Source organism: Pteropus vampyrus, unplaced genomic scaffold (assembly GCF_000151845.1).
Source record: "Pteropus vampyrus isolate Shadow unplaced genomic scaffold, Pvam_2.0 Scaffold261, whole genome shotgun sequence".
In the NCBI taxonomy this organism is placed as follows: Eukaryota; Metazoa; Chordata; class Mammalia; order Chiroptera; family Pteropodidae; genus Pteropus; species Pteropus vampyrus.
The window spans coordinates 2,845,556-2,859,726 of NW_011889042.1; the positions used below are offsets into that span (position 1 = coordinate 2,845,556).

Below are 14,171 nucleotides of genomic sequence, written 5' to 3' on the forward strand. Positions count from 1 at the left end.
TTTATTGAGACATGTGGTAAAACTTGAAGAGAAGCTGAAGTTAGATTCTAGCAATGTATGCTTACTGTACCAATTTTGATGCGTGTATGGAAGTGTTGTAGGAAAATATCTTGCGGAAAACGTGTATACAGTGTTAAGGAGTGGTGGGCATCAGGTTAGCAACTTACCTTTAAACCTTCAGGAGAAAAAAGTTCTTTATACTATACTTGCAACTTTTCTGTAAGTTTGAGATTCTCTTAAAAGTGAGAAAAAAATTTAAAATAAATTCTTTTAAAATTAAAATGAAAAAATTATGTGGCAGAATATCTTTCTGTCCTGTGGGTTAGAAATGTTTTTTTAAAAAAATTAGATCTCGTCTACAGCCATGCCACCCTGAACGTGCCCGATCTTGTCTGATTTCAGAAGCTATGCAGAGTCAGGCCTGGTTAGTCCTTGGATGGGAGACCACCTAGGAATACCAAGTGCTGTAGGCGTTAAAAGAAAAAAAAAATAGATCTCAATAAGCATTAATATTAAAATACGATTGACATTCCCGCCTACGTTAAAATTAACACAACGAATAGAGAAGACAAACCACAGACTGGGAGAAGGCATTGTAATATTTATCACTAATAAGAGATCGAGTAACCCAATGATGTAAGACCACCTAGATTAGTTAGAAAAATTCAATAAAAAAAGAAAAAAGAACAAAAGGCATTTACAGGAAACCCAAATGTAATAAAAATGTAGAAAGAAGTGTTGGGGAACAGAGAAAGACAAATTAAGACTACAGTTAAATATCATTTTTACCCACAAAATTGACAAAAATTAAGAAGCCTGACAATATCAACTGTTAGAAGGAGGTGAATCAATGTGAACACTTACACACTGCCGATGAACATGTAATTTGGTACAACTTTGAAAAACATTTTGGCACTATTTTGCCAAGTTAAATTTTTGAAGACCTCGAAGCTTAGCAATTCCACTTTGAGGCAGGTAACTCATAGCTCCTCAATGTGGCAAGTGGAGACAAGTAGAGGAATATCGAAAATAGCACTGTTTGCAACAGCAGAAAAACTTATTTGGAAATGACCCAAATAAGCTTATTCTCACAATGGAATATCAAACAGCAGTGCAAATGAATGAGCTACAGCCAAGCAGAGCATGTGGAGCTCACAAACCTAAGGCTGAGTGAAAAAAAGCAAATCTCAGAATATTATACACAGCACGATATTTTTTAAAGCTTAAAATAAGCAAAACAAACAATGGACTGATTATGTAAAAATGTGATGAAACTATTTTTACAAGCAATGGAATGATAAACACAAAAATCCAAGAAAGTAGTACATCTGGGGAGGAGTGAGAGTGAATGTGATGGAGAGGACCCTAGGGGCAGGTGTAAGTTATTGGTAACTTTTGGTTCTTGAATCGAGTACTGTGTACATGAGCATTAATACATAATAGTGCAATGTTTTATAATCCAAATGTATTTTCCATGTAATCTTTTGGTTGTAACAATTATTATCCTACCTTAAAAATGTAAAGAGAAAAAAGTCTGAACATTCACGGTAATTTCAAATTTGAGAGTAAAATAAAATTGGTGAAAAAATTCGGGAAGAAAAAATATAGTTATGTGGTTTACCCGATGCTTTCTCACAATTTTTTAAATCTGATTTTTATAATAAACCTGAGAACCTTAGGGTCAGATATTAATTTAAGTGTTTTGAGGAACAAGTCATGAGGCCAAGAGGGGCCAAGTGGTTCATCCAAGGTCATCAGTTTGGTAAGTGATTGGTTAGGACCTCTAAGTTAAATCTTAAGATTCTAAATCCAGATTCATACCAAGACGAGGTATTTGACAAAGACATCAAATATAGAAAACAGAACAGCCCTTATGGGAAAATACTGTCATAAGAGGAAATTGTCTACCAAGAAGGTACAAAAAAGTGTGTGACTTTCTGGGGACCGTGAGAACACTCATAGGAGTGTTCAATCATATATCACAAACACAAATAAAGATATTTTCCTTTTTCCTAAAATTCTGAGTAAACTACTTCGTTTCAAAAATCATTCACTTATATACAGTGACAGAGGAGATCTGACCTTGGGTGGTAAACACAAGATGCAATATATAAATGACGAATTATAGAATTATACAAATGAAACCTATATAAGTTCATTAACCAATGTCACTCAATAATTTAATTTAAAAAAAAAAAAACATTCACTTCTACAATGACCCTTGCAACATATCCACAAGCTATGAAGAGAGTAGATACCATAGCTCTCTCTCCACTCTACAAATGGAAAACCAAGACAAAGAGAAGTGACCTACCCACTGTCCTCTCTTTTACAAACCAGCCAGCGCCTCTCTAATCTCTTCACTGCTGCCTGCATCTCCTGGTTCCTCAGGGTGTAGATCATGGGGTTGAGCATAGGGGTCATGACTGTGTGGCTGATGGACACAGCCTTGTCCATGGAGAAGGTGGTGAAGGGCCGGGCATAGAGGTAAATGCTCGGAATGAAGACCATAGACACCACAATGACATGGGTGGTGCAGGTGGAAGCTGCCTTCCTCCTTGCCTGCCCCGAGTGGGACCTCAGCATCATCAGGATGACTGAGTAAGAGATCAGGAGCAGGAGGAACCAGATGATGTCCAGCAGCCCACTGTTGCAGATCATGAGGAGCTCTAAGGTGGAGGTGTCAGTGCAGGCAAGTCTCAGCACTTGTGGGACATCGCAGTAGAAGTTATCCAAGATGTTGGGCCCACAGAAGGGCAGTGGGAGCATCAGAACCAGTTGGGCAATAGAATGGACGAAACCTACCATCCACGCTGTCACCACCAGCCCCACACAGAGCTGAACGTTCATGATAGTGACATAGTGGAGGGGCCGGGAGATGGCAACGATGCGGTCATAGGCCATCACTGAGAGGAAGAAGACCATGGCACCTCCCAGAAAGTGGAAGAAGAAGATCTGGGCCATGCAGCCCCGGTAGGAGATGGTCTTCTTCTCAGAGACGAAATCCACCAGCATCTTTGGGGCAGTGACTGAGGAGAAACAGAGGTCTGTGACAGCAAGGTTTCGGAGCAGAAAGTACATAGGGGTATGGAGTCGGGAGTCGGAGGTCACTGTGACCACGATGAGGAGGTTTCCCACAACAGTGATCGTGTAGACAAACAGGAACACTAGAAACAGGAAAAGCTGGAGCTCTCGAGTCTGTGAGAGCCCCAGGAAGACAAATTCTGATATCCATGTGAGGTTCCCTGGTTCCATGGCTTCTTCTCCATACACCTAAGGAAAACAAACCACGGACATAGATGCATGAGTCACTTTTAGTGCTCAAAGGCTAAACCGAGTCGTCCAGGTCCATTTGATGGTCATCCTCGTGTGCAGACTATAGCACCAGGTACTGATTAAGTGGCCTTGTCTCTGGAGAGTTTACGTGTTGGTGCTGGAACATACGTTCACGAGATATCTTAAAGCTGTCCAGAGACACGTGCAACCTGCCTTTCAAAAGTTCAATTAATAGAGTAGTGAGAAGACACTCGGAGTCCAACAGACCTACAGTCAAATTTCAGGGCTTCTACTTCCTCGAGATCTGACCTTGAGTAAGTTTCTTACTCTCTCTGAGTCTCAGTTTCCACATCTGCAAAGAATAAAAATGTTTTCTTTATAGAATAGTCTAGGGAATTAAGATAACATAAAAAGTTCCTAGAACAGTGCCTGGAATAGTAAATGATAATCACTCTCCTCTGTGTCATCTCCTACTCCAAAGATATTCTCCCTTCTTCCTGTCTCTAATAAATTTTTCTACCCGTCATTGTTTATGCAACATTTAACCCATTATAATATTAATGAACTTTTCACATATCTATGTTTTTTCTCCATAATTCAACTATAAATCCCAGAAACATGAATGTGGACCTTATAATTTATTTGTACCTAACCTTGCTGATATTGACTGCTGGGTGAGTGAATAGCTATAGGGTATGCCTCCCTCCATGCCTCACTCATGTAGTTGGCCCCTTACTGAGTGAAGACAGCACTTACGTGGTGTGTATGCTGCGACAAGAGAGAGAAGAGGGAGAAAGTGTCTCTGGATTACGAAGCAGATGATGAAATTGTATGAAGGGGACATGGAGAGCTCTCCTGGGAGGAAGAAGAATTTTAGAATATATTGAATACGAGGATAGAAAACAAAGGAAGATGTTGAAATAAGAGAAACAGAATAGACAAAAGAATAAAGAAAGGCGATTAAAGGGAAGGGAGATGAAGGAATAGAGCAAGTAAAAGAAGCGGTAAGGAAAGGTTTTGGAGCTGGGGAGGGAATGGGACTTAATGTGGAGAAGAAGATGAGAGATAGGCTAAGTGGCCTCCCCACGACCTCTCCTCCCCCTTGTCCTCACCTCCCATCCTTTCTCACTTGCCTGTTGCGATCTATTAGAGGTCACTTTAATCTTATCCTTCTGCTTCCATTGCTTTACACCACATGACTTCAGTTCATCTTCTAGATAGTCATCAAAGAGATCTTTTTAAAGTCATATCTGATCATGTTTCTCCCTCATTATCATCTTTTAATGACTGTCTAATGTCCACAGCTTAAAACTCAAACTCCTAGGAGTCATCTAACATGCTTTGTAGATCGATTTAGAGTAGAAAAAAATACTTCTGCCTGTGCATGCAACTCCCTCTCAGCATGTCATGCAAAGTAATAAAACATAACCTCCATCTACCTTTCTAATCAGTATCTCTGTTACCTAGGAACTGATTTTTTTCAAGGAATTCATAGTTTCTCACACATACCACATGCTTGGTTATTTCCGTAGCTTTGGTAATGAATTCTGTTTCCTGAAATACCTTCTACTATCTTCTCAAACTAAGTACTCAGATATCACCTTCTCTGTACTCCTTCCCCTGTGTCTCCCATGCAGAATTAATCCCTCATTTCTCTGGGTTCCAATATGTTTTATAAATACCTCTGTCATGATATTTATCTTTTTTTCCTGTTGTTTCTCTTAACTAGAGTGTAAATTCAATAACTTAGTAGCCCCAGTGCCTGTAAAAGCAACTCTGATTGAGCAGTTGCTCAAAAAATGTTTGCTAACTTAATGTGGTAATTACATGATCTCGTTTTAAGTGACTATGTAGAGAATTTTGTGGTATATTTCCTTACCCTTTGCTTTCAGCATCCTCCCTCTAAATCATAGAGCCAATTCTTCACTTGGTTGTTAAAAGCCTGAGTTTTCACATACAACCCGAGACATCTGTTTTCAACATCATACTTCCCCTGCATTACCTTCTGAGGCTCTCCTCACACTTTGTAGACTTAATACCATCAAGTCTATGTCCTCCCCACACTCTAGCGAGTGTTTCTGAATCCTTCTCACATCAGTCTATCTACAGGTGAGAAAACCCTGTCTCTCACCTTCCTTCAGCCCAGAAGGGGAGAGAGGTTTCAGGTTTGACATCTTCTTGGAGATTCCTTACCTGCAGCTTCAGTTTCCCAGCCACTGCCCATACACATCATGTATTCATCAATGGGCATGACCCTTGGGGAGGAGGGAATATCTTCAGGGAGAAACTATTAGACCGGGCTCAGGAAGCAAAATGGGCTGATTACCACTGGAGGCAAGGGAGCAATGGGAGTTGTTAAAAAGTTTCTAAATGTCTCAAATACAACATACTCTTTGGGAGGCCTTCCTTAGGGCTCCAAAATCCCAAGGATGATGAATATTTTAGAGATTTGTAGAATGTAGGATTCTCAGGCCAAGATCCAAAAGGACAAGAGTCTCTACAAAAGAAACAGACTCTCTGGGAGTTTTAAAAGAACCCATTTTTTTAGACCAGTGAGTCACATCCTTGAAAGAATCACCAGGAGGGCTTGTTAAAAGACAGATTAGTTGTCCCAGCCCCGGCCTTATTCATTCAGTTGGTCAATGGTGAGACCAAGAATTTGCATTTGTAACAAATTCTCAGATAAGGCTTAGGCTTCAGTTCTGGGGACCAAACACAGAGAACCACTGACCTGTCCCTAAGCACAGCAGACCTTGCTCTTGTGGAATCCTCATAACTGGTTCGATTTCTTTCTTAAGGAAAATCAGGTGGGAAAATGTTTGTATACTACAATGGAAATTTATCCTATAAACCTTGTCCTTTTTTTTTTTTTTTTTTTTTTTTTTGCTAACCAGACCCCTAAAATTGATTCACTGCCCACATCCAAGTCTACTCATATCATGTATAAAATGCTAGCATTCTTTACATGTGAATTATTAGTACCTCTATTATAAGGGTTGTTACAAGAAACCCATATACCTTCTCATTATGAGGAATTCAACAAAACTGGCATTAAGTGCTGTCGTAATCTTGATATGCTGTAAAAGCTGTCCAAGTTCTTAGACAGAAATCTCTGATCTATGGAGGATTTCCAGGCTGGTCTGAATTCTTTCATTGCTAATGTTCATACTTGCCTGGCAGATAAGAATACAGTGTAAAGCCCTTCCACATACAAGAGATGTAGATTAAAAAAAAAAAGAAAACAAAACAAAAAAAACTTCTTATGTAGCGCTTTAGTTCATTTAAAAATTGAGTTCCTCGGATTGATGTTTAGCTTGGATTGATCCTGAGGAAGAGGGCAGGACTTGTCCATCTCAATGATTATCACATGAGTGATTTTGAGTTCTGGTTCTGATTTAGCTTTCAATAGAAAAAACTTCATATGTTCCAGTTGTATATTTCCCCTGTCAAGGCACATGTGGGTCAGTAAAATGTTCGCTAAACCTCATTTGTTCACTACAATCTCTAGCCAACATAATGATTTTCACAAACCTGAATGGCAGAAATGGAGTAATTATGTTCAACTCCGGTCATGGAAACTGAGCTGAGAAAATATTTTTCCTGTGCACTATATATCTAAGAAATAAATATTTGTCAGATTTAATTATTGTTACAACTTCACTCTGTTAAATGGATTCAAGATACATATAGAAGGAACTTCATTTACATTCTCATTGAGGGAGCCCAGCGTCACTGATAATTAAAAATTCTCCCCCTGTGATGGTCAGTTTTATGTGTCAACTGGACTATAGTTCCCAGTTATTCAATCAAACACTAATCTAGGAGTTGCTGTGAAGGTATTTTGTAGATGTGATTGATGTCTATAATCAGTTGATTTTAAGTAAAGGAGATGATACAGATAATCTGGTGGGCCTGATGCAATCAGTTGAAAAGCCTTAAGGGCAGAACTGAGGTTTCCTTGAGGAAGGTGATATTCTGACTGCAGCTTCAGCTCATGCCTGAGTGCCAGCCTGCCCTTCCTGGTGGCCTGCCCTATGGATTTTGGATGTGCCAGCCCCCCTGCCCACCAATTCCTTAAAATAAATGTCTGAGACCCTGACTGATACATCACTTTTTATGGATCCCATGTGAAGCAAACATCTTAGGCAAGGTTGGTTGAGGTTTTTTCCTTCTTACACTTAAATCGTCCCCGTGCTTGCTTATAAAAACAACTGGAATGGCAGGACCTAGGGATTAAGAAGGCTGAGAAGTGAAATATTCTCTAGACCAGAATTAATCTACTATCACCAAAACAATTTATAGTCTTCCCTCAACAATTTATAAGAGAGCTGTTTTTGTTACCGGAGAGTGGGGTCCTCTCCCAGTGCATTGTTCAGGTTCTTGATGTCTCAAGCAAAGAATTGAGCAAGACACCGAAATACAGTAGAAAAGAAAAGCTTTATTAGAAGAGAAAGTACACTTCCAGATGTGGAAGAGGGCCTGAGCAAGAGAAGCGTGGCTCATAACACCTGGTAACAAAGATTTCAGGGTTTTTATCCCTTTTTGCTGTGGGTGGTTACTTAGAGTGGGCTTCCTTGATTGACAACTAAGATTGGCAGGACTCAGTGATTCATCATTTTGCTTTCTGTGCATGTTTGTTCCCAGAATTCAGTCTGTCGTAATGATATTAATGAACCTCCAGGCATATGCATCATATTATAATGATGGTTTAATTAGACTCAGGTGAGTTGAAGGTCGTTGGGGTCTTCATTGCTCAGGTGCGAGTGACTGGCTTAAACTGGTACCTAAATCTCTGCCTACTGGTTTCTTTGTGTGAGTTAAAAAATGCCTTCTGGCTTGCTTAATTGTGGGTGGATTAGGGAGGACTCCTCCTAGGATAGGATGACCTCAGTGTCTTTGCAGGCAGACCCAAAACCCCCTAACTTTCCTGCCTACCTCTTTTTTAAGAGCCATGAACCCCCTTACTAGTATGGATGTTGAGGGACGGGAGGTCTCTTCTTCTGTATCTGCTTCCTGCTGAGAATGGCCGTAGTCCCTGCCTACAGGGGTTTCATGGAACTCTTTCCCTTTCTGCCTCAGTCAGGGTGGAGTCTTGGGTTTCCTGCTGAAGTGCCAAATCAGTCCCTAGACAAGGAAAAGATACAAACTCATTATTTAAATCATACATCTATTAATTTCTATTATTGATTTGCCTATTAAGTGAGTTTTAAAGGGAAACAGACTTGGTTAATACATTTCTTAAAGAGTAAACAGAAAGACCATTGGCTTAAAGTTCCCTCCCACCTTAAACTCTAAGGGCCCTGGCTGACCTAACACCATTTCTGCTTAACAATGGGCTGATGACCCTTATCAATAGCCAGAGGAGCTGAGTCGCCAAGGCAATTATCAGGATTTGAGAGAGAGAGAGCTTTGTTCCAAAGAAAGGAGGGAAGAAAACTTAACTAGGTTTACTAAAAAGAATAATTCTGCAAGAGATGTCCCATTTCATTTCCTGCTAAAAGATTAAGAATAGGTGAAGTCCCATCTCACCTTCACTGTGGTCACAAGTCCTCCCAGACTGAAGGAAAAGAAACAGAGATCCTAACATTCTTTGAGATCTCAACAAGAATGTCAAAGTCGTATTATGAGGAAGAGCACACGGAATGGAAGATACTACTATGGCCATCTGGGGAAAATACAGTATGCCGCAAACCATATTTTTAACTTCCAGGAACTTTTCCTCATTCTCTGAGTGCACCTTTCTAAAATGATATCCTATTCTTGTTTCCCGAAAGCAAAAACCGTTCTTTGGGATATTAATTCTAAGGTGTATTTTTTAAGTTTTCTGTTTTATGTCTCGACTATACCAATGTTAACATTCTGGTTGGGACATCATATTATAGTTTTGTAAAATATTCCCACTGGGAGAAACTGGATAAAGGATATATGAGATCTCCCTTCATTATTTCTTACAACTTTTGGTGAATCTACTATTATCTCAAAATTAAAAGTTTAATTTTAAAACATTTTTAAAGTTTTCTTCTATTCCTTGGATTGTCTCCCATTTCTTGGAATTCTCTTTTATCAGTATTTTTCTTTGATTTATTTTGGTGTCAATCTTCCATATTGAAAATTTTCTTCCCACGTTTGATAATCTCCGGCTATTTAAAATTGAAACACTGAAAGGATGGATGGAAGCACGAGCAGGGTTTGAGAGCTTTTAGGCCTCTCTTTAGGAAGATCAGGTTACTTGTTTTGGCAGAAGATCTCTGAATGCCAATTCAGGAAGATGACCTGAACTGTTTATCTGGGGGGTTGTTTGGAATCTCTGAATAAAATCCTTGAGATTCTTCTATAAGACCTTAGATAATGGAGATCCATATTAGGATCGGGGAGAGCACTAAGAGTAGGGTTTCCCCTCGTGCCTGGATATGCACTCTTCAGTTCACCCTGGTCTTCACTAGGCTCACTTAACTTATTCATGCTACCTGTCAGTTTTTCTGGGCATTTGGTTTTATGACCCTGTCCATGACAGACTTGGCTCACTGTCAAGATTTTTAAGGCCAATCATGTCTCTTCCTCCTGCCAGGGGTTTATACCTATATGCAGACACCTTTGATTGCTATTTACGATACCTTTCTTCCTGGCTAAAAAAAGCCAGACATTCACATTTCCATACCCGTTTGAAGACTGAGGTGACTATATGACCCAGTTCTGGCAACAAACCATAGAATTCTGCTGGAGTGATTCTGGAAAAATTATTCTCCCCTGGTAAACAGAAAAAAAAAAAAGCATGTGGATGCCTCTCCCTTTTCTCCTTGCTAAATTATTTGAATTTAAAGATATGACGCCTGAACGTTTGGTGGCCATATTGCCATCATGAGAGGAAACACAAGGAACTTCAGAGTAGCCAGCCCAGAGCCCTAAAATGTTTGATCTGCTGAATTCACTAACTCTGGAATTGCCTATTTTCTAGTCTTTTATAAGTGAGATAATAATTTCCTCATTGTTTAAGCCATTGTTATTTGGTTATTTGGCTACTTGAAGTCAAAAAAAATCTTTGTTACAAAGGGGATAATCATCGTGTCCTAAAGAGCTCAAACACACCCCGCACAGTGCAGCAGTGTGTCATATGATGAGCATCATCATATCTTAAAGAGGATTCGCTCATGTGAGAAAAAATACAGAGGAGATGACCAGAATGGTGAAATTAGACAAGTTGTCACAATGGGGACCATGGAAGGAATGCGGATGTTCGATCTAGAGATGAGACAAACTGGAGGATGAGAAAAGTATAATCGGTTACTTAAAAAAATTAAATGTAAAATGGGGAAAGCTGTTCTGAGGAACTGCACAGATCAAATAAGACAATAACTCCATTTTCTCTCCCCTCATTTCCATAAGTCCACTGTGTGACCTATGGAGAACTGTGTGAAATGAGGACAGGACAGTAGAAGTGGAAAAAGGGAAAAAGGCAATGACCTTAGAGAGAAACCAAAAAGACTGATTTCTTGGATGGGATGGGCGCCAGAAAGGAAGAGATAACAAAACAGCTTCTACATTATTGTCTTCACTTTGAATCAACAATATACATCACCAGAGGCATTTACAAAGTGATGCATACCTCAAAGGAGATGGAGAGAATAAGGATAAATACAAAATACAGAAACAGAAAATAAAAGCAGATTCTGAGATTGGCAGGGAAAGAACAATATGCAAGAAAAGCAAAAATGCCCCTCTGTGTAAGGTACTGTTCAAAGGACTGGGAGAGTTTGAAAGTAAATAAAGCACGGCCTCTGCTCTCAAGGAGCTCTCATCCTAGAGTGGGAAGTCAAAGAAAAAGCCCAAAACACCCGATCTGGCAGCCTTTGAACTGAGCTCACCACTTCAAATCAGGAACACTCATACACATGGTCCTGCCCTCTCTAGCCTTGGTTCCCCAACAATACTACACCCTCCTCCTCTCAGCCACGTCATCCGAATGACCTAAAGACTGTGTTGGGAAAGTAGAATAGTTTGCAGGTTATCCAAGGAGTGTTTGATAAAAAAAAAAAAAAAAAAGAACAAATCCAAAGAAAATGTCCTCATGGGAACTTCTTAGAAAATGTTAAATGAGACCACTTCCTAAATACCACATGGGGAATGAGGCAGAGAAGTAGGGAGAAGGGAAAAATGTGACTGCTCCAGAGTTGTATGAAACGGTTGACCGTTCATCACACATATTGATCCACTGACAACGAACTCTCTAGGTTTTCTCTTTGGTTGTGAGAGACTCAGGTTTCAAATCCCACCCATATCTCCTACCTCTAAACTGGGAGTTAGAAGAACCAGGTGCCTGACCAAGCTCTGCCATTCACTTGCTGCTCATCACTGAGACAGTCATTTCTCTCCAAGTGCCCTCATTTGGAAAATGGTTTAATATAAAAATAATATATCCATTGTCAGTTTTATGACAATAAGATAAATGTGTGAAAGTGCCTAATACAATATCTGATGAAGGAGTAGGTATGTAGAAACATTAATTTAATCTTCATTGTCTCAGTGTATAAAAACTTCTTCTGCTTTTTGCATGGCTCAACTTATTTGAAGTTCACTCCCTGTTACAAATCACTAGACGCCTGCCTAACCTCTTCATGGCTGCCTGTATCTCCTTGTTCCTCAGGGTGTAGATCATGGGGTTGAGCATGGGAGTCATGACTGTGTAGCTGATGGACACAGCCTTGTCCAAATGGAAGGGAGAGAAGGGCCGGGAGTAGATGTAGATGCAGGGAATAAAGATCATAGACACCACGATGATGTGGGTGGTGCAAGTAGATGCTGCCTTTCTCCTTGCCTGTTCCGAGTGGGACCTCAGCATCACCAGGATAACAGTGTAAGAGATCAGAAGGAGAAGGAACCAGATAAGAACCAGCAACCCACTATTGGAGATCATAAGGAATTCTAGGAGGGAGGTGTCTGTGCAGGCAAGTCTCAACACTTGTGGAATGTCACAGTAAAAGTTATCCAGGACATTGGGACCACAAAAAGGCAATGGGAGCATCAGGGCCAGCTGCACAATGGAGTGGACAAAGCCCCCAACCCAGGCAGCCAGCACCAGCCCCACACACAATTGAGTGTTCATGATGGTGACATAGTGAAGGGGCCGGGAGATGGCTATGTACCGATCATAAGCCATGACCGAGAGAAAGAAGACAGTGGCACCTCCCAAGAGGTGGAAGAAGAAGATCTGGGCCATGCAGCCCTGGTAGGAGATAGTCTTGGTCTCATGAAAGAAGTCCACCAGCATCTTTGGAGAAGTGACTGTGGAATAGCAGAGGTCTATGACAGCCAGATTTCGAAGCAGAAAAAACATGGGCATGTGGAGCCGAGAGTCAAACGTCACTGTGACAATGATGAGGAGGTTTCCCACAACGGTGGTGACATAGACAAGTAGAAATACCAGGAACAGGAATTTCTGGAGCTCCTGGGTCTGTGAGAACCCTAAGAGGACAAACTCGGACACCCATGTGATGTTCTGTGGTTCCATGGGATCTTCCCAACATTCCGAGAAAAAACCTACAAAAAAAAATTATAAAACTTCAATCATTTTTCTTAGAGAGTGAAGATGGAGTTGAATGACGTCATTGTTGAGTTCCACTGTAAGATGGAGCTTAGGAGAGCCTTCCATGAAAATAATTCATTTTCAAGACTCTCACAGACTTCCCTCCCTAACCACATCCTATATTGTAATAAAGGCATTTATGGGTGTTTTTCCCTTTGTACCACACTGTCCTTGTCCATGGGTTTCATGTCTGATGCATACTTGCTGCTCCTAACATCATTTCTTGCAAACCACAGGCTCCATAAATATAGCCAAATTAGTCAATGAATGAATAAACATGTCAGCAAATATCTGTGACCATAAACATCATCAATCTGGGGGCAAAATTCTTGAGAGTATGAAAAGTAGAGACTAGTAATTTTGAGTAAACAAATAGATGCTTCATCACGACAGAGGTTTGAGGAGTTTCTTATGGTTCATTGTTGAAGGAAGAGAGGTGTGCACTACAACAAATTGTCACATACAAATTCAGAAGCAAACGTGAAGAAAAACATGCAAATGATCCTGGTTGAAGTGAAGCTGTGATGATTAGTGACTCTCCAACTTTTCCGCAGATACTTTTCTCTACTAGCATCTGCTGTCATGGGGCCATCCGAGAGAGGAAATCAATGCAGCCCAGGACAAGCACAAAATTTCTTTGATCTCTCATGTTTCATGTTTAAAATTCATGTGAATTTTCTGTTGTACACATATATGTAGATAATCTTTGAGAGGATTTTTAAAAAATTAAGTATAATAGCTTATAAAATTTTGCTAAGTCCAATGCGTTATAGAAAATATAGGATAAGGAAGACACATATTTCTCTAGTTCAGCAAATGAAAGTTTGGGAACACATTCATTTTTTAAACACAAAACTGAGTTATTAGGCGTTAGAACCCATTCCCTTGGGTTACTCTTTTCCAAAATTCTTCTCTCTAATCGTTCAGGAAAATTTGTCCTGAGGCCCCACCTTGCAACGAGAAAAATCTCTCCTCCTCAACTCCCACCTGACAGATGGGAGGGACAGCAGCATTGCCTTGATGTTCTTTATACAAGGGAATTGCACAAACATATGTAAAAAGATTTCTATCAGCTTCCGTAGACAAATATAAATCATAATTATCTCTAAAATTATATGTGAGAAATCACAGAACTCAAAACTGCCATGTTTACCTCCTCTAAAACTCACATTTATCCTCAAATATTTGTGTAAAAATAATGTCCAAGAAGAGGAACTCTGTTTATTCTGTGGCATCACCAATTGCCAGCATAGGACCATTTGAAAAGCATCCCTATGGGCAACTGAGAACGCCTGCAAGTCTTTTGAAGAAAAAT

At 40.1% G+C, this 14,171-nt stretch overlaps 2 protein-coding genes across 2 annotated transcripts; both read right to left on the reverse strand.

The window, feature by feature from the left end:
• Window positions 1-2,310: 2,310 nt before the first annotated feature.
• LOC105302157 (olfactory receptor 4D2-like) lies at window positions 2,311-3,255 on the reverse strand. The gene has a single exon (XM_011375117.1). The coding sequence runs from the start codon at window positions 3,253-3,255 to the stop codon at window positions 2,311-2,313; it is 945 nt and encodes a 314-aa protein (XP_011373419.1).
• An 8,580-nt stretch (window positions 3,256-11,835) lies between these two features.
• LOC105302128 (olfactory receptor 4D1-like) lies at window positions 11,836-12,794 on the reverse strand. Its single transcript, XM_011375093.1, has one exon. It carries the CDS (start codon window positions 12,779-12,781, stop codon window positions 11,846-11,848), a length of 936 nt encoding a protein of 311 aa, XP_011373395.1. The 5' UTR covers window positions 12,782-12,794; the 3' UTR covers window positions 11,836-11,845.
• Window positions 12,795-14,171: the final 1,377 nt, after the last annotated feature.

Bases quoted from the DNA above. Each gene is read 5' to 3' on its own strand.
- LOC105302157 (XM_011375117.1), bottom strand. From the start codon at position 3,255: ATGGAACCAGGGAACCTCACATGGATATCAGAATTTGTCTTCCTGGGG.
- LOC105302128 (XM_011375093.1), bottom strand. From the start codon at position 12,781: ATGGAACCACAGAACATCACATGGGTGTCCGAGTTTGTCCTCTTAGGG.